The 18,890-nt window shown below is 54.4% G+C and overlaps 1 protein-coding gene and 1 long non-coding RNA gene across 15 annotated transcripts in view; both read right to left on the minus strand.

The window, feature by feature from the left end:
* Positions 1-18,890, minus strand: part of elp3 (elongator acetyltransferase complex subunit 3) — a 38,722-nt gene that overhangs the window by 10,194 nt on the left and 9,638 nt on the right. Inside the window, exons 9-10 of the mRNA XM_052524338.1 lie at positions 18,485-18,611; positions 5,027-5,220 (exon numbers count right to left, since the gene is read on the minus strand). Of these exons, the coding sequence (XP_052380298.1) occupies positions 5,027-5,220; positions 18,485-18,611 (321 nt within the window). The remainder of the gene's footprint in view (positions 1-5,026; positions 5,221-18,484; positions 18,612-18,890) is intronic.
* On the minus strand, positions 12,833-17,525 carry LOC127931477 (uncharacterized). 14 transcript variants are annotated; one of them, XR_008141358.1, is made up of 6 exons: positions 16,861-17,525; positions 16,543-16,807; positions 14,592-16,436; positions 13,528-13,869; positions 13,243-13,394; positions 12,989-13,090 (listed from the first exon to the last, which is right to left on the minus strand). It is a non-coding gene; the product is annotated as an uncharacterized LOC127931477 (long non-coding RNA). The 14 variants fall into 14 exon arrangements; XR_008141360.1 differs by lacking the exons at positions 14,592-16,436; positions 16,543-16,807; positions 16,861-17,525 and adding exons at positions 13,946-14,135; positions 14,174-14,287; positions 14,364-14,555; XR_008141362.1 differs by lacking the exons at positions 12,989-13,090; positions 14,592-16,436; positions 16,543-16,807; positions 16,861-17,525 and adding exons at positions 12,833-12,900; positions 13,946-14,135; positions 14,174-14,357.

Here is an 18,890-nt window from a genome sequence, read left to right on the forward strand (position 1 = left end):
GGAGGGAGAGAGGGAGGGGAGAGAGGGAGGGGAGAGAGGGAGGGGAGAGAGGAGGGGGGAGTTAGGGAGGGGAGTTAGGGAGGGGAGTTAGGGAGGGGAGAGGGAGGGGAGAGGGAGGGAGAGAGAGGGAGGGGAGAGAGGGAGGGGAGAGAGGGGGGAGTTAGGGAGGGAGTTAGGGAGGGGAGTTAGGGAGGGAGAGAGGGGGGGGAGAGAGGGAGGGAGAGAGGGAGGGGAGAGAGGGAGGAGGGGAGAGAGGGAGGAGAGAGGGAGGGGAGAGGGAGGAGGAGGGGAGAGAGGGAGGGAGAGAGAGGGGAGGAGAGAGGGAGGGGGAGGGGAGAGAGGGAGGGGAGGGAGGGAGGGGAGAGAGGGAGGGCCAGAGGGGAGAGAGGGGAGGGAGAGAGGGAGGGGGGGAGAGGGAGTGAGGGGAGGGAGGAGAGGGGAGGGGAGGGAGAGAGGGAGTGAGGGAGGAGAGGAGGGAGGAGGGAGGGAGAGAGGGAGTGAGGGAGGGAGAGAGGGAGGGGAGAGAGGGAGGGAGAGGGAGGGAGAGAGGGAGGAGGAGGGAGGGAGAGAGGGAGGGGAGAGGGAGGGGAGAGAGGGAGGGGAGAGAGGGAGGGAGAGAGGGAGGAGGAGGGGAGAGAGGGAGGGAGAGAGGGAGGGAGAGGGGAGAGAGGGGAGAGAGGGAGGGGAGAGAGGGAGGGAGAGAGAGGAGGGGAGGGAGGGAGAGAGGGAGGGAGAGAGGGAGGAGGGAGGGGAGAGAGGGAGTGAGGGAGGAAAGAGGGAGCCTTCCTGAGGGAGGGAGGGGAGGGCAAAGGGAGAGAGGGAGGAGGAGGAGGGGAGAGAGGGAGGGGTTCCAGAGGGAGTTAGGGAGGGGAGAGGGAGTTAGGGAGGGAGAGAGGGAGGGGAGGAGGGAGGAGGAGGGAGAGAGGGAGGGGAGAGAGGGAGGGAGGGAGGGGAGAGAGGGAGGGAGAGAGGGAGGGAGAGAGGGAGTGGAGAGAGGGGAGGGGAGAGAGGGAGGGGGGGAGGGAGGAGAGGGAGAGAGGGAGGGAGATTAGGAGGGGAGTTAGGGAGGGAGGGATAGAGGGAGGGGAGAGAGGGAGGGAGAGAGGGAGGGGGAGAGAGGGAGGGGAGTTAGGAGGGGAGTTAGGGAGGGGAGAGAGGGAGGGGTGAGAGGGAGGGGAGAGAGGGGGACACGGGAGGGGAGAGAGGGAGGGGAGAGGGGATTTTTAGAGGGAGGGAGAGAGAGGAGGAGAGAGGGAGGAGAGAGGGAGGGAGAGAGGGAGGGGAGAGAGGGAGGGGAGAGAGGGAGGAGAGAGGGAGGGGGAGGGAGGGAGGGAGAGAGGGAGGGGAGAGAGGGAGGGGAGAGAGGGAGGAGGGAGGGGAGAGAGGAGGGGAGAGAGGGAGGGGAGAGAGGGAGGGGAGAGGGGAGGGGAGAGGGAGGGGAGAGAGGGAGGGGGAGGGGGGGAGAGAGGGAGGAGAGAGGGAGGGGAGAGGGAGGGGAGAGAGGGAGGGGAGAGAGGGAGGGGAGAGAGGGAGGGGAGAGAGGGAGGGGAGAGAGGGAGTTAGGGAGGGGAGAGAGGGAGGGAGAGAGGGAGAGAGGGAGGGAGAGAGGGAGGGGGGAGAGGGAGGGGAGAGAGGGAGGGGAGAGAGGGAGGGGAGGGGAGAGAGGGAGGGAGAGAGGGAGGGGAGAGAGGGAGGAGGGAGGGGAGAGAGGGAGGAGGGAGGGAGAGAGGGAGGGGAGGGGAGGGAGGGAGGGAGAGAGGGGGAGGGGAGAGGAGAGGAGTTAGGGAGGGGAGAGAGGGAGGGGAGAGAGGGAGTTAGGGAGGGGAGGAGGGAGGGGAGGAGGATTTAGGGGAGTTAGGGAGGGGAGAGAGGGAGGGGAGAGAGGGAGTTAGGGAGGGGAGGAGGGAGGGAGAGAGGGAGTTAGAGGGAGGGGAGGGAGGGAGAGAGGGAGGGGAGAGAGGGAGGGGAGAGAGGGAGGGAGAGAGGGAGGGAGGGAGGGGAGGGAGGAGAGAGGGAGGGGAGAGGGAGGGAGGGAGGGAGAGAGGGAGGGGAGGGAGGGAGGGGGAGGGGAGGGGAGGGGAGGGGGAGAGAGGGAGGGAGAGAGGGAGGGGAGAGAGGGAGGGGAGAGAGGGAGGGAGAGAGGGAGGGGGAGGGGGAGGAGAGAGGGAGGGGAGAGAGGGAGGGGGAGAGAGGGAGGGGAGAGAGGGAGGGGAGAGAGGGAGGGGAGGAGTTAGGGAGGGGGAGGGGAGGAGAGGGAGGGAGAGAGGGAGGGAGGGGGAGGGAGGAGGGAGGGGAGAGAGGGAGGGGAGAGAGGGGAGAGGGGAGGGGAGAGAGGGGAGAGGGAGGGGAGGGAGAGGGGAGGGGAGAGGGAGAGGAGAGAGGGAGGGGAGAGAGGGAGGAGGGGGGGAGAGAGGGAGGGAGAGAGGGAGGGGAGGAGGGAGGGGAGAGAGGGAGGGGAGAGAGGGAGGGGAGAGAGGGAGGAGGGAGGGGAGAGGGGAGGGAGGAGGGGGAGAGAGGGAGGGAGAGAGGGAGGGAGAGAGGGAGGGAGGGAGGGAGAGAGGGAGGGAGTTAGGGAGGGGAGAGAGGAGGGGAGAGAGGGAGGGGAGGGAGAGAGGGAGGGGAGAGAGGGAGGGAGGGGAGGGAGAGAGGGAGGGGAGAGAGGGAGGGAGAGGGGAGGGAGAGAGGGAGGGGAGAGAGGGAGGGGAGAGAGGGAGGGGAGAGAGGGAGGGAGAGAGGGAGGGGAGAGAGGGAGGAGAGAGGGAGGGGAGGGAGGGGAGAGAGGGAGAGGGAGGGGAGAGAGGAGAGGAGGGAGGGGAGAGAGGGAGGGAGAGAGGGAGGGAGAGAGGGAGGAGGGAGGGGAGAGAGGGAGGGGAGAGAGGGAGGGAGAGAGGGAGGAGGGGGAGGGAGAGGGAGGGGAGAGAGGAGGGAGAGAGGGAGGGAGAGAGGGAGGGAGGAGGGAGTTTTTAGGGGAGGGAGGGGAGAGAGGGAGGGAGAGAGGGAGAGAGAGGGGAGGGAGGGAGGGAGAGAGGGGAGGGAGAGAGGGAGGGGAGAGAGGGAGGAGAGAGGGAGGGGGAGAGAGGGAGGGGTTTAGAGAGGGAGTTAGAGAGGGAGGGGAGAGAGGGAGAGAGGGAGGGAGAGAGGGAGGGAGAGAGGGAGGGAGAGGGAGGAGGGAGGGGAGAGAGGGAGGGAGAGAGGGAGGGGAGAGAGGGAGGGGAGAGGGAGGGGGAGGAGAGATTTAGGGGAGAGGAGGGGAGAGAGAGGGAGGGGAGAGAGGGAGGAGAGAGGGGAGGTGAGAGGGAGATTTTTTTAGGGAGGGGGAGAGAGGGAGGAGGGAGGGAGAGAGGGAGGGAGAGAGGGAGGGAGAGAGGAGGAGGGGAGAGAGGGAGGGGAGGGAGGGGAGGGAGGAGGGGAGAGTTAGGGAGGGAGAGGGAGAGGAGGATATAGGGAGGGAGAGAGGGAGGGAGAGAGGGAGGGAGAGAGGGAGAGAGGGAGGGAGAGAGGGAGGGGAGAGAGGGGAGGGGAGAGAGAGGGGGAGAGAGGGAGGGGAGAGAGGGAGGGGAGAGAGGGAGGGGAGAGAGGGAGGGGAGAGAGGGAGGGGAGAGAGGGAGGAGGAGGGGTGAGAGGGAGGGGAGAGAGGGAGGGGAGAGAGGGAGGGGAGAGAGGGAGGGGAGAGAGGGAGGGAGGGGAGAGAGGGGTGAGAGGGAGGAGGGAGGGGAGAGAGGGAGGGGTGGGAGGGGAGAGAGGGAGGGGAGAGAGGGAGGGAGAGAGGAGGGGGGGAGAGAGGGAGGGAGAGAGGGAGGGGAGAGAGGGAGGAGAGAGGGAGAGAGGGAGGGAGGAGGGAGGAGGGAGGGGAGAGAGGGAGGGAGAGAGGGAGGGGAGAGAGGGAGGAGAGAGGGAGAGAGGGAGGGAGGGAGGGAGGGGAGAGAGGAGGAGAGGAGGGGAGAGAGGGAGGGGGGAGGGAGGAGGGAGGGAGGGAGGAGGAGGGAGAGAGGGAGGGGAGAGAGGGAGGGGAGAGAGGGAGGGGAGAGAGGGAGGGAGAGGGAGGAGGACAGGAGTTAGGGAGGAGAGAGGGAGGAGAGAGGGAGGAGGAGGGAGGGAGAGAGGGAGGGGAGAGGAGGGAGAGAGGAGGGGAGAGACAGGAGAGGGGAGAGAGGGAGGAGGTTACCCCTGTGAGTCCGGTGAGAGGGAGGGGAGGGAGAGGAGTTAGGGAGGGGAGGAGAAGAGGGAGGGGAGAGAGGGAGGGGGTGAGAGGGAGGAGAGGGAGGAGGGGTGAGTCAGGTGAGGAGGGGAGAGAGGGAGGGGAGGACATTCAGGTGAGAGGGAGAGAGGGAGGGGGAGAGGGAGGAGGGAGTTAGGGAGGGAGAGAGGGAGGGGAGAGAGGGAGAGAGGGAGGGACATCCCAGGGGAGGGGCTTTAGAGAGGGAGGGGAGGGAGGGAGCAGAGGGAGGAGGGAGGGGAGAGAGGGGAGGGGAGAGAGGGAGGGGGAGGGACAGTGAGTCAGGAGAGGAGGAGAGAGAGGGAGGAGGGACGGTGAGTCAGGTGAGAGGGAGGGGAGAGAGGAGGGGAGGACAGTGAGTCAGGTGAGAGGCAGCCTCACCCCTGCTTCCCCCCTCCGCTCAGACTCAGGCCATCAAGTAAAATATAATTTAAAAACTTGGTCTGAGAAGAACATTGGCAAGGCAATTCAAGCATATCCAATATGCAGCTACAGAAATATTTTTAATTCATTGCTGTTGCATAGGCTTATGTTTATTAAATTCAGTAAAAAATAAAAAATAAGTATATGAGCGGTAGATCTCAGTTTGCATTTTGACTCAAAGGGCTTTTCTGTTTTTACATCCCAATTCAGTTCAAAAGGGGCTTTATTGGAAACGTGTTTACATTGTCAAAGCAAGTAAACACTAGCTCTGTCTAGCACACACACACACACACACACACACACACACACACACACACACACACACACACACACACACACACACACACACACACACACACACACACACACACACACACACACACCTACCTCTGGACGCGGTAGACTCTAGTCCAGGGTGGCACCAGTGCCAGGATGCGTGCCACTAGATCTACCAGGGCAGAGGGGGAGTAGCTCTTATAGCGACCGGTCTTCCACAGCTCATACAGACCTGTACCCCTGATCACCAGAGTAGGGTACAGCTTCAACCCATCTGGCCTGAACGCTGGGTTCTCAAAGAACTCCTGGGAGGGCAGAGAAAGAGGAGCAGGATGGAGGGGGAAGAGGATGGAGGGGGAAGAGGAGGACAGAAAGGAGGAGGATGGAGGGGGAAGAGGAGGATAGGGAGGAGGAGGAGGATGGAGAGGGAAGAGGAGGACAGGGAGGAGGAGGAGGATGGAGGGGGAAGAGGAGGACAGAAAGGAGGAGGAGGAGGGAGGGGGAAGAGGAGGACAGAAAGGAGGAGGAGGATGGAGGGGGAAGAGGAGGACAGGGAGGAGGAGGATGGAGGGGGAAGAGGAGGACAGGGAATGAGGAGGAGGATGGAGGGGGAAGAGGAGGACAGGGAGGAGGAGGAGGATGGAGAGGGAAGAGGAGGACAGGGAGGAGGAGGATGGAGAGAGGAAGAGGAGGACAGGGGAGGAGGAGGAGGATGGAGGAAAGAGGAGGACAGAGAGGAGGAGGAGGATGGAGGGGGAAGAAGAGGAGGACAGAAAGGGAGGAGGAGGAGGATGGAAGGGAAGAGGGAGGACAGGGAGGAGGAGGAGGATGGAGAGAGAGGGAGGACAGGGAGGAAGGAGGAGGATGGAGGGAGGAAGAGGAGGACAGGGAGGAGGAGGATGGAGGGGGAAGAGGAGGACAGGGAGGAGGAGGAGGATGGAGAGGGAAGAGGAGGACAGGGAGGAGGAGGAGGATGGAGGGGGAAGAGGAGGACAGGGAGGAGGAGGAGGATGGAGGGGGAAGAGGAGGACAGGGAGGAGGAGGATGGAGGGGGAAGAGGAGGACAGGGAGGAGGAGGATGGAGGGGGAAGAGGAGGACAGGGAGGAGGAGGATGGAGGGGGAAGAGGAGGACAGGGAGGAGGAGGATGGAGGGGGAAGAGGAGGACAGGGAGGAGGAGGATGGAGGGGGAAGAGGAGGACAGGGAGGAGGAGGATGGAGGGGAAGAGGAGGGAGGACAGGGGAAGAGAGGAGGAGGATGGAGGAAGAGGAGGACAGGACAGAAATGAGGAGCAGGATGGAGGGGAAGAGGAGGACAGGAAGGAGGAGGAGGAGGGGAAGAGGAGGACAGAAAGGAGGAGGATGGAGGGGGAAGAGGAGGATAGGGAGGAGGAGGAGGATGGAAGAGAGGAGGAGGATGGAGGGAGGAGGAGGAGGATGGAGGGGGAAGAGGAGGACAGAAAGGAGGAGGATGGAGGGGGAAGAGGAGGACAGGGAGGAGGAGCAGGATGGAGAGGGAAGAGGAGGACAGGGAGGAGGAGGAGGATGGAGGGGGAAGAGGAGGACAGAAAGGAGGAGGAGGATGGAGAGGGAAGAGGAGGACAGGGAGGAGGAGGAGGATGGAGAGGGAAGAGGAGGACAGAAAGGAGGAGCAGGATGGAGGGGGAAGAGGAGGACAGGGAGGAGGAGGAGGAGAGGAGATGGAGGGAAGAGGAGGACGATGGAGAGGGAGGAGGAGGAGGATGGGGAGGGAAGACGAGGACAGGGAGGAGGAGGAGGAGGATGGAGAGGGAAGAGGAGGACAGGGAGGAGGATGGGGAGGGAAGAGGAGGACAGAAAGGAGGAGCAGGATGGAGGGGGAAGAGGAGGATGAGGATGGAGGGGGAAGAGGAAGACAGAGAGTGCTGTTAGAGAACAAGAGGTCCCAGTGATGCAGGTGTATGTATCAGTATGACAGGAGAGCAGGACTGTGACCATTGGCCAAATACACCATTTATCTCCTGCTCTCACACACCGACACGCTCCGATTACCATCACTAGGATTACACACACAGGGTATGAAAGCTATTCTCAAAGGGATACTTAGGGATGTTGGTAATGAAGCCCTTTGTTTACTTCCCCAGAGAGTCAGATGAATCCGTGGATACCATTTTAACGCTAGTTAGCATTGGCTCGCTAAACTACCTCTAACTTCCTTTATACTGGATGTAGAGACACACGGAACCCTGACTCCACACGGAACCCTGACTCCACACGGAACCCTGGCTCCACACGGAACCCTGGCTCCACACGGAACCCTGGCTCCACATGGAACCCTAACCCTGAATATACATCCTATTATAATATAGTATAATAGAAGAGTAACCAGGCTAGTTCAGCAAAATGTGTGGCTGGCTGGCCGCACACACACACGCGCTTAAGGTAGTACATTGCATCCGATGTGGACGCACACAGTCTGCCACAGACAGAGCACACAGTCTGCCTAGGACAGAGCACACAGTCTGCCTAGGACAGAGCACACAGTCTGCCTAGGACAGAGCACACAGTCTGCCAAGGACAGAGCACACAGTCTGCCACAGACAGAGCACACAGTCTGCCTAGGACAGAGCACACAGTCTGCCTAGGACAGAGCACACAGTCTGCCTAGGACAGAGCACACAGTCTGCCTAGGACAGAGCACACAGTCTGCCTAGGACAGAGCACACAGTCTGCCTAGGACAGAGCACACAGTCTGCCTAGGACAGAGCACACAGTCTGCCTAGGACAGAGCACACAGTCTGCCTAGGACAGAGCACACAGTCTGCCACAGACAGAGCACACAGTGCACACAGTCTGCCTAGGACAGAGCACACAGTCTGCCACAGACAGAGCACACAGTCTGCCACAGACAGAGCACACAGTCTGCCTAGGACAGAGCACACAGTCTGCCACAGACAGAGCACACAGTCTGCCACAGACAGAGCACACAGTCTGCCACAGACAGAGCACACAGTCTGCCACAGACAGAGCACACAGTCTGCCACAGACAGAGCACACAGTCTGCCACAGACAGAGCACACAGTCCACAGTCCACAGACAGAGCACACAGTCTGACCGGAGCAGGTCTGGTCACAGAGCACACAGTCTGCCACAGACAGAGCACACAGTCTGCCACAGACAGACAACCAGAGCACAGTCTGCCACAGACAGAGCACACAGTCTGGAAAGACAGAGCACACAGTCTGCCACAGACAGAGCACACAGTCTGCCACAGACAGAGCACACAGTCTGCCACAGACAGAGCACACAGTCTGCCTACAGAGCACACAGTCTGCCTAGGACAGAGCACAGCAGTCTGCCACAGACAGAGCACACAGTCTGCCACAGACAGAGCACACAGTCTGGTGGTGTGTCTGCCATTGGACAGAGCACACAGTCTGCCACAGACAGAGCGCACTCCTGCAGTTGGATCTCTGCCTAGACAGAGCACTCTGTTGGATCTCTGTTGCATCTCTTGAGTCTGCCTGGGGACAGAGCACACAGTCTGCCACAGACAGAGCAAAGGCAGTTTATAGAAAGGACACAGTCGCACACAGTCTGCCTGGACAGAGCACACAGTGTTTAACAGTCTGGCCAGACAGAGCACACAGTCTGCCTAGGACAGAGCACACAGTCTGCCTAGGACAGAGCACACAGTCTGCCACAGACAGAGCACACAGTCTGCCACAGACAGAGCACACAGTCTGCCACAGACAGAGCACACAGTCTGCCACAGACAGAGCACACAGTCTGCCACAGACAGAGCACACAGTCTGCCACAGACAGAGCACACAGAGGCCTGTCCCGTTGAGGCCGGAGCAGGCATGGTCACATGACTTCTCTGTCGCTTCCGCCAGGCTACCATCAGCCCCCCCCCCAGAGACGGGGTTCATCCCACACTTCCACAGTGATGTCTTAAGTCGGTCCTTCAGACTATTTTTTTTCCTGCCCACCTACAGAGCGACGGCACAGTTGTAGCTGTCCATACAGCAGCTTCCGCGGCAGGCGATCCTGGGCTATCTGATTGGCCGAGCCAAGCTGGTGGTGTGTGCTGATTGGCCGAGCCAAGCTGGTGGTGTGTGATGAACTCCTCAATGCTCCTGCAGTTGGATCTCTGTTGGATCTCTGTTGGATCTCTGTAGGATCTCTGTAGGATCTCTGTAGGATCTCTGTAGGATCTCTGTAGGATCTCTGTAGGATCTCTGTAGGATCTCTGTAGGATCTCTGTAGGATCTCTGTTGGATCAGGTCAGTAGATCTCTGTTGAAATCTCTGAATATCTCAGGTGTAGGATCTCTGTTGGATCTCTGAATCTCTGTAGGCAGATTTTATCTCTTGAGTGAAAAGGACTCAAAATTCGTCGAAAGGCATTTTATATGAAAAGGACTCAAATCGTTTTTAAAAAGTGTTGATTGTTGACTGTCCATGTTTAACATCCATAAAGGAGTGTGTGTAGATACACACACACTGTAACTTTGGTGTGGAGGTGCAGGTTCCTGTTGTTTAAAACACCCTCTTCCTTAAGAATCCAAAGGAGGAGGAGGAGGAGGAGGAGGATGATGAGGATGAGGATGAGGATGATGAGGATGATGAGGATGAGGATGAGGAGGATGAGGATGAGGAGGAGGCCTCTTTGATCCGATTCTGGATATCCTGTTCGATGTTAGTCTTCCCGAGAGATATTTAAAAAGTGTGGTACAACGGCCAGGGAAGATGAAGAGATGAGGAAGAGATGAAGAATGTGTTGTTTAAGGGTGGAGGATCAGATAACCACTGACATAGGACCTCTGTTTTGGGGAGGTTAACAGACAGCTCCGTTCTGCTCTTACAGCTACTGTGAGGATGGCTTGTACAGCTTCTGGGGGTTTGTTTCACATGAGCTCAGTCATCCGCATACTGGAGATCAAGTACGCGATCAGATTTGAGCTTTGCGGCAGCTTAGAGCCACCTAAATGTTGTCTGAATGTTGTCTACTTTTTTTCTGCCTTGAGGACAGTGCCGCCTTTTAAAAACCAAATCTCATTTTATTAGTCACATGCGCTGAATACAACAGGTGTAGTAGACCTCACAGTGAAATGCTGAATACAACAGGTGTAGTAGACCTCACAGTGAAATGCTGAATACAACAGGTGTAGTAGACCTCACAGTGAAATGCTGAATACAACAGGTGTAGTAGACCTCACAGTGAAATGCTGAATACAACAGGTGTAGTAGACCTTACAGTGAAATGCTGAATACAACAGGTGTAGTAGACCTCACAGTGAAATGCTGAATACAACAGGTGTAGTAGACCTCACAGTGAAATGCTGAATACAACAGGTGTAGTAGACCTTACAGTGAAATGCTGAATACAACAGGTGTAGTAGACCTGACAGTGAAATGCTGAATACAACAGGTGTAGTAGACCTCACAGTGAAATGCTGAATACAACAGGTGTAGTAGACCTTACAGTGAAATGCTGAATACAACAGGTGTAGTAGACCTCACAGTGAAATGCTGAATACAACAGGTGTAGTAGACCTCACAGTGAAATGCTGAATACAACAGGTGTAGTAGACCTCACAGTGAAATGCTGAATACAACAGGTGTAGTAGACCTTACAGTGAAATGCTGAATACAACAGGTGTAGTAGACCTCACAGTGAAATGCTGAATACAACAGGTGTAGTAGACCTGACAGTGAAATGCTGAATACAACAGGTGTAGTAGACCTCACAGTGAAATGCTGAATACAACAGGTGTAGTAGACCTTACAGTGAAATGCTGAATACAACAGGTGTAGTAGACCTCACAGTGAAATGCTGAATACAACAGGTGTAGTAGACCTCACAGTGAAATGCTGAATACAACAGGTGTAGTAGACCTCACAGTGAAATGCTGAATACAACAGGTGTAGTAGACCTTACAGTGAAATGCTGAATACAACAGGTGTAGTAGACCTCACAGTGAAATGCTGAATACAACAGGTGTAGTAGACCTTACAGTGAAATGCTGAATACAACAGGTGTAGTAGACCTGACAGTGAAATGCTGAATACAACAGGTGTAGTAGACCTTACAGTGAAATGCTGAATACAACAGGTGTAGTAGACCTTACAGTGAAATGCTGAATTACAACAGGTGTAGTAGACCTGACAGTGAAATGCTGAATACAACAGGTGTAGTAGACCTTACAGTGAAATGCTGAATACAACAGGTGTAGGTAGACCTCACAGTGAAATGCTGAATACAACAGGTGTAGTAGACCTCACAGTGAAATGCTGAATACAACAGGTGTAGTAGACCTGACAGTGAAATGCTGAAATGCTCTCAATGTGGAGGCTATATACAGGGGGTAACGGTACAGAGTCAATGTGGGGGCTATATACAGGGGGTACCGGTACAGAGTCAATGTGGAGACTATATACAGGGGTACCGGTACAGAGTCAATGTGGAGGCTATATACAGGGTGTTACGGTACAGAGTCAATGTGGGGGCTATATACAGGGTATTACGGTACAGAGTCAATGTGGAGACTATATACAGTGGGCACCAGTACCGAGTCAATGTGGAGGCTATATACAGGGGGTACCGGTACAGAGTCAATGTGGGGGCTATGCTATATACAGGGTATTACGGTACAGAGTCAATGTGGGGGCTATGCTATATACAGGGTATTACGGTACAGAGTCAATGTGGAGACTATATACAGGGGGCACCAGTACCGAGTCAATGTGGAGGCTATATACAGGGGGTACCGGTACAGAGTCAATGTGGAGGCTATATACAGGGGCTACCGGTACAGAGTCAATGTGGAGACTATATACAGGGGGTACCGGTACAGAGTCAATGTGGAGGCTATATACAGGGGGGTGCCGGTACAGAGTCAATGTGGAGGCTATATACAGGGGGTACCGGTACAGAGTCAATGTGGAGGCTATATACAGGGGGTACCGGTACAGAGTCAATGTGGGGGCTATATACAGGGTATTACGGTACAGAGTCAATGTGGAGGCTATATACAGGGTGTTACGGTACAGAGTCAATGTGGGGGCTATATACAGGGGGGTGTCGGTACAGAGTCAATGTGGAGGCTATATACAGGGGGTACCGGTACAGAGTCAATGTGGAGGCTATATACAGGGGGTACCGGTACAGAGTCAATGTGGGGGCTATATACAGGGTATTACGGTACAGAGTCAATGTGGAGGCTATATACAGGGTGTTACGGTACAGAGTCAATGTGGGGGCTATATACAGGGTATTACGGTACAGAGTCAATGTGGAGACTATATACAGGGGGCACCAGTACCGAGTCAATGTGGAGGCTATATACAGGGGGTACCGGTACAGAGTCAATGTGGAGACTATATACAGGGGGCACCAGTACCGAGTCAATGTGGAGGCTATATACAGGGGGTACCGGTACAGAGTCAATGTGGGGGCTATGCTATATACAGGGTATTACGGTACAGAGTCAATGTGGGGGCTATGCTATATACAGGGTATTACGGTACAGAGTCAATGTGGGGGCTATGCTATATACAGGGTATTACGGTACAGAGTCAATGTGGGGGCTATGCTATATACAGGGTATTACGGTACAGAGTCAATGTGCTGGGCACCGATTAGTTCAGGTAGTATGTACGTGTTGGTAGAGTTAATTAAAGTGACTACGCATAGATGACAACAGAGAGTGGCAGTGGTGGGGGGGGCAAAGTGAATAGTCTGGGTAGACATGTGACTAGATGTTCAGGAGTCTCATGGCTTGGGGGGTAGAAGCTGTTTAGACACCTCTTGGACATAGACTTGGCGCTCTGGTACCGCTTGCCGTGAGGTAGCAGAGAGAACAGTCTATGACTAGGGTGGATGGAGTCTTTTTAAGTGGACTTCTTGAGGTGGATGGCTGGGTGAACCTTCATTCTCTGGCTCGGTTAAGGATGGCTGGGTGAACCTTCATTCTCTAGCTCGGTTAAGGATGGCTGGGTGAACCTTCATTCTCTAGTTTGGTTAAGGATGGCTGGGTGAACCTTCATTCTCTAGTTTGGTTAAGGATGGCTGGGTGAACCTTCATTCTCTAGTTTGGTTAAGGATGGCTGGGTGAACCTTCATTCTCTAGTTTGGTTAAGGATGGCTGGGTGAACCTTCATTCTCTAGCTCGGTTAAGGATGGCTGGGTGAACCTTCATTCTCTAGCTCGGTTAAGGATAGCTGGGTGAACCTTGATTCTCTAGCTCGGTTCAGGATGGCTGGGTGAACCTTCATTCTCTAGCTTGGTTAAGGATGGCTGGGTGAACCTTCATTCTCTAGCTCGGTTAAGGATGGCAGGGTGAACCTTCATTCTCTAGCTCGGTTAAGGATGGCTGGGTGAACCTTCATTCTCTAGCTCGGTTAAGGATGGCTGGGTGAACCTTCATTCTCTAGCTCGGTTAAGGATGGCTGGGTGAACCTTCATTCTCTAGCTCGGTTAAGGATGGCTGGGTGAACCTTCATTCTCTAGCTCGGTTAAGGATGGCAGGGTGAACCTTCATTCTCTAGCTTGGTTAAGGATGGCTGGGTGAACCTTCATTCTCTAGCTTGGTTAAGGATGGCTGGGAACCTTCATTCTCTAGCTCGAAACCTTCATTCTCTAGCTCGGTTAAGGATGGCTGGGTGAACCTTCATTCTCTAGCTCGGTTAAGGATGGCTGGGTGAACCTTCATTCTCTAGCTCGGTTAAGGATGGCTGGGTGAACCTTCATTCTCTAGCTCGGTTAAGGATGGCTGGGTGAACCTTCATTCTCTAGCTCGGTTAAGGATGGCTGGGTGAACCTTCATTCTCTAGCTCGGTTAAGGATGGCTGGGTGAACCTTCATTCTCTAGCTCGGTTAAGGATGGCTGGGTGAACCTTCATTCTCTAGCTCGGTTAAGGATGGCTGGGTGAACCTTCATTCTCTAGCTCGGTTAAGGATGGCTGGGTGAACCTTGATTCTCTAGCTCGGTTAAGGATGGCTGGGTGAACCTTCATTCTCTAGTTTGGTTAAGGATGGCTGGGTGAACCTTCATTCTCTAGCTCGGTTAAGGATGGCTGGGTGAACCTTCATTCTCTAGCTCGGTTAAGGATGGCTGGGTGAACCTTCATTCTCTAGCTCGGTTAAGGATGGCTGGGTGAACCTTCATTCTCTAGCTCGGTTAAGGATGGCTGGGTGAACCTTCATTCTCTAGCTCGGTTAAGGATGGCTGGGTGAACCTTCATTCTCTAGCTCGGTTAAGGATGGCAGGGTGAACCTTCATTCTCTAGCTCGGTTAAGGATGGCTGGGTGAACCTTCATTCTCTAGCTCGGTTAAGGATGGCTGGGTGAACCTTCATTCTCTAGCTCGGTTAAGGATGGCTGGGTGAACCTTCATTCTCTAGCTCGGTTAAGGATAGCTGGGTGAACCTTGATTCTCTAGCTCGGTTCAGGATGGCTGGGTGAACCTTCATTCTCTAGCTCGGTTAAGGATGGCTGGGTGAACCTTCATTCTCTAGCTCGGTTAAGGATGGCTGGGTGAACCTTCATTCTCTAGCTTGGTTAAGGATGGCTGGGTGAACCTTCATTCTCTAGCTCGGTTAAGGATGGCAGGGTGAACCTTCATTCTCTAGCTTGGTTAAGGATGGCTGGGTGAACCTTAATTCTCTAGCTTGGTTAAGGATGGCTGGGTGAACCTTCATTCTCTAGCTCGGTTAAGGATGGCTGGGTGAACCTTCATTCTCTAGCTTGGTTAAGGATGGCTGAGCGACCCTTCACCAAGGAGTCTGGTCTCACACTATTTGCAGTGATGTCATTGTTATAAATCGCTTCAGCTCTGCTGAGATGAGCGTCGTCCTTCCTTCGGGCCTGTCGGCGCTTCAGCTCTGCTGAGATGAGCGTCGTCCTTCCTTCGGGCCTGTCGGCGCTTCAGCTCTGCTGAGATGAGCGTCGTCCTTCCTTCGGACCTGTCGGCGCTTCAGCTCTGCTGAGATGAGCGTCGTCCCTCCTTCGGGCTTGTCGGCGCTTCAGCTCTGCTGAGATGAGCGTCGTCCTTCCTTCGGGCCTGTCGGCGCTTCAGCTCTGCTGAGATGAGCGTCGTCCTTCCTTCGGGCCTGTCGGCGCTTCAGCTCTGCTGAGATGAGCGTCGTCCTTCCTTCGGGCCTGTCGGCGCTTCAGCTTGGCTGTGATGAGCCTCGTCCTTCCTTCGGGCCTGTCGGCGCCGTGGCTCGCGTCCAAGAGATGTTCCATGGTATAAGTCGTAAGGACACATTTATTTGTATCTAGTTAGCGACCGCTGAAACGGAATGTCCTGATAGGCTACTGCACCTATCTAAATAAGAGAGTTAAAGTGGGCAATGTTTCAGACACCTTTTCCCCTGCTGGGGTGAGCACTGTGGTTCCTAAAACAGGACTACTCTACCAGGTGTAGCTGCCACTCAAATCCCAGCTGCTGACGACAACCAAAAGCCCCGTGCTGCTACCGTGCAGGGGCCCGGCTAGGAGATTCCAGATCATTCCGTCCTGCCCGTTACCAAGCACTCCCATTGCCTGTAGACTTGAATGGTTTCAGGAATTCTAGGTGGAAGTCGCTGCAGAGCAGTAGTGGATACCTGCGTGATGAACCGATTTAGTGAGTGACACGCTGTTGGGAAATGGGCTACTCCGGTGGCGAGGAAAGGAGAAGAAAATATCAAAGATGACCGGTACCTCCCCACAGCTGGTACAGGCCGAGTTAGCATGGGGCCACCCAGTTACCGTGTGTTGCCACGAGGAGGCCCGGCAAGAGTGTTGATGAAGGAGAGGCTGTTTACTGTCAAGGTAAGGCTTACGCAGAGCTGCTTCCCAGATTATTACGAGGGCAAGAGTTGTAAGGGAGAGGGTTGCAAGCAGGTGGGAAGTAGGCATGCACCTTCCCTCTAGTTACTGCAACACACACACACAGGTAGTAGTGAAGCCAGAGCACATTGTCGGGCCTGTTAAAGTGTCACACCAGGCAGTTATGAACTACCCATAATCCCCTCGACTCCCTTCACCACTTCTTCTCTGTAATGTGAAGCGATGAGTCACCACACGCTGACTGGCTGGCAGGATGACTACCCGGGGTCATAAAATAACCCAGACATGTTGTGCATCCCAAATGGCACCCTAATCCTATGTAGGGCTCATAGGGGTCTGGTTAAAGTAGTGCACTAAATAGGGAATAGGGGCCCATTTGGGATGTACCTCACAATTTGGGATGCACACACACACAGACACAGAGAGACAGAGACACAGAGAGACAGAGACACAGAGACACAGAGAGACATAGACAGACACAGGGACACAGAGAGACAGAGACACAGAGAGACAGAGACACAGAGAGACAGAGACACAGAGAGAGAGAGAGAGATGGAGAACCACGGCAGTGGGTTGTGTCGTCATGACGCGGTGCAACCTAGCAACCACACATTAAACAGTGAGTTGGGTTCAATCATGACACGCCGTAACCTAGCTACCACACATTAAACAGTGGGTTGGGTCCAGTCATGACATGGCGTAACCTAGCTACCACACATTAAACAGTGAGTTGTGTCCAGTCATGACATGGCGTAACCTAGCAACCACACATTAAACAGTGAGTTGTGTCCAGTCATGACATGGCGTAACCTAGCTACCACACATTAAACAGTGGGTTGGGTCCAGTCATGACATGGCGTAACCTAGCTACCACACATTAAACAGTGGGTTGGGTCCAGTCATGACATGGCGTAACCTAGCTACCACACATTAAACAGTGGGTTGGGTCCAGTCATGACATGGCGTAACCTAGCTACCACACATTAAACAGTGGGTTGGGTCCAGTCATGACATGGCGTAACCTAGCTACCACACATTAAACAGTGGGTTGGGTCCAGTCATGACATGGCGTAACCTAGCTACCACACATTAAACAGTGAGTTGTGTCCAGTTATGACATGGCGTAACCTAGCTACCACACATTAAACAGTGGGTTGGGTCCAGTCATGACATGGCGTAACCTAGCTACCACACATTAAACAGTGGGTTGGGTCCAGTCATGACATGGCGTAACCTAGCTACCACACATTAAACAGTGGGTTGGGTCCAGTCATGACATGGCGTAACCTAGCTACCACACATTAAACAGTGGGTTGGGTCCAGTCATGACATGGCGTAACCTAGCTACCACACATTAAACAGTGGGTTGGGTCCAGTCATGACATGGCGTAACCTAGCTACCACACATTAAACAGTGGGTTGGGTCCAGTCATGACATGGCGTAACCTAGCTACCACACATTAAACAGTGGGTTGGGTCCAGTCATGACATGGCGTAACCTAGCTACCACACATTAAACAGTGGGTTGGGTCCAGTCATGACATGGCGTAACCTAGCTACCACACATTAAACAGTGGGTTGGGTCCAGTCATGACATGGCGTAACCTAGCTACCACACATTAAACAGTGGGTTGGGTCCAGTCATGACATGGCGTAACCTAGCTACCACACATTAAACAGTGGGTTGGGTCCAGTCATGACATGGCGTAACCTAGCTACCACACATTAAACAGTGGGTTGGGTCCAGTTATGACACGCCGTAACCTAGCTATCACACATTAAACAGTGAGTTGTGTCCAGTCATGACGCGGTGTAACCTAGCAACCACACATTAAACAGTGGGTTGTGTCCAGTCATGACATGGCGTAACCTAGCTACCACACATTAAACAGTGGGTTGTGGTCCAGTCATGACATGGCGTAACCTAGCAACCACACATTAAACAGTGGGTTGTGTCCAGTCATGACACGGTGTAACCTAGCATGACCACACATTAAACAGTGGGTTGTGTCCAGTCATGACATGGTGTAACCTAGCAACCACACATTAAACAGTGGGTTGGGTTCAGTCATGACATGGCGTAACCTAGCTACCACACATTAAACAGTGGGTTGGGTCCAGTTATGACACGCCGTAACCTAGCTATCACACATTAAACAGTGAGTTGTGTCCAGTCATGACGCGGTGTAACCTAGCAACCACACATTAAACAGTGGGTTGTGTCCAGTCATGACACGGTGTAACCTAGCAACCACACATTAAACAGTGGGTTGTGTCCAGTCATGACACGGTGTAACCTAGCAACCACACATTAAACAGTGAGTTGGGTTCAGTCATGACGCGGCGTAACCTAGCAACCACACATTAAACAGTGGGTTGGATCCAGTCAGGACGCGGCGTAACCTAGCCACCACACATTAAAATGACGGAGCTCTTTCAAATCAGGGACAGACCACTGTAGGAGGGGTAGTTTGTATTCACTTGCTATTTTCATATCGGTGTAATAAACTACAGCTTTGTCTCTCAATTCACATATTGATGAAATAAATGTATAAAATCGGTGCAAATAGGTTGATGATATTCTTTACAAATCCTGACAAACTACAAACACATTTCTTAGAATTCATCCTGTTGTAAAAACACCTGGTACTATTTACAGTATACTGCTCCACATCCCGCTGTGTGTGTGTGTGTGTGTGTGTGTGTGTGTGTGTGTGTGTGTGTGTGTGTGTGTGTGTGTGTGTGTACTCACGATGAACTGTTCGACGTCTCTCTCCATACCAACGTTAGGGAGATCAGGCATCATGTGAGACACCACCTTGAAACCTGCGTCTTTGGAGAAGTGGAAGGACTCACACACCGCCCTCACCGTGTGACCTCTGGACACACACAGCATTATTATTAAACAGTGAGCGTGTAAAACACACAATCACGTTCACTAGGATGATCACAAATCACAAACACACACACAATAGATTACATGGTGATCATGTAACCTGCACATGACACACAACATTGTACTGTCTAACACTACTGACATATTATCAGTGGTATACCCAACACCGGGGTCATGCCCAACACCAGGGACATGCGAGTCATGCCCAACACCAGGGACATATGATTAGTATCTATGACCCTTGGTTCTCTGCCCCCTAGAT

The sequence above is a fragment of the Oncorhynchus keta genome, chromosome 8 (genome assembly GCF_023373465.1).
Source record: "Oncorhynchus keta strain PuntledgeMale-10-30-2019 chromosome 8, Oket_V2, whole genome shotgun sequence".
Classification (NCBI taxonomy): Eukaryota; Metazoa; Chordata; class Actinopteri; order Salmoniformes; family Salmonidae; genus Oncorhynchus; species Oncorhynchus keta.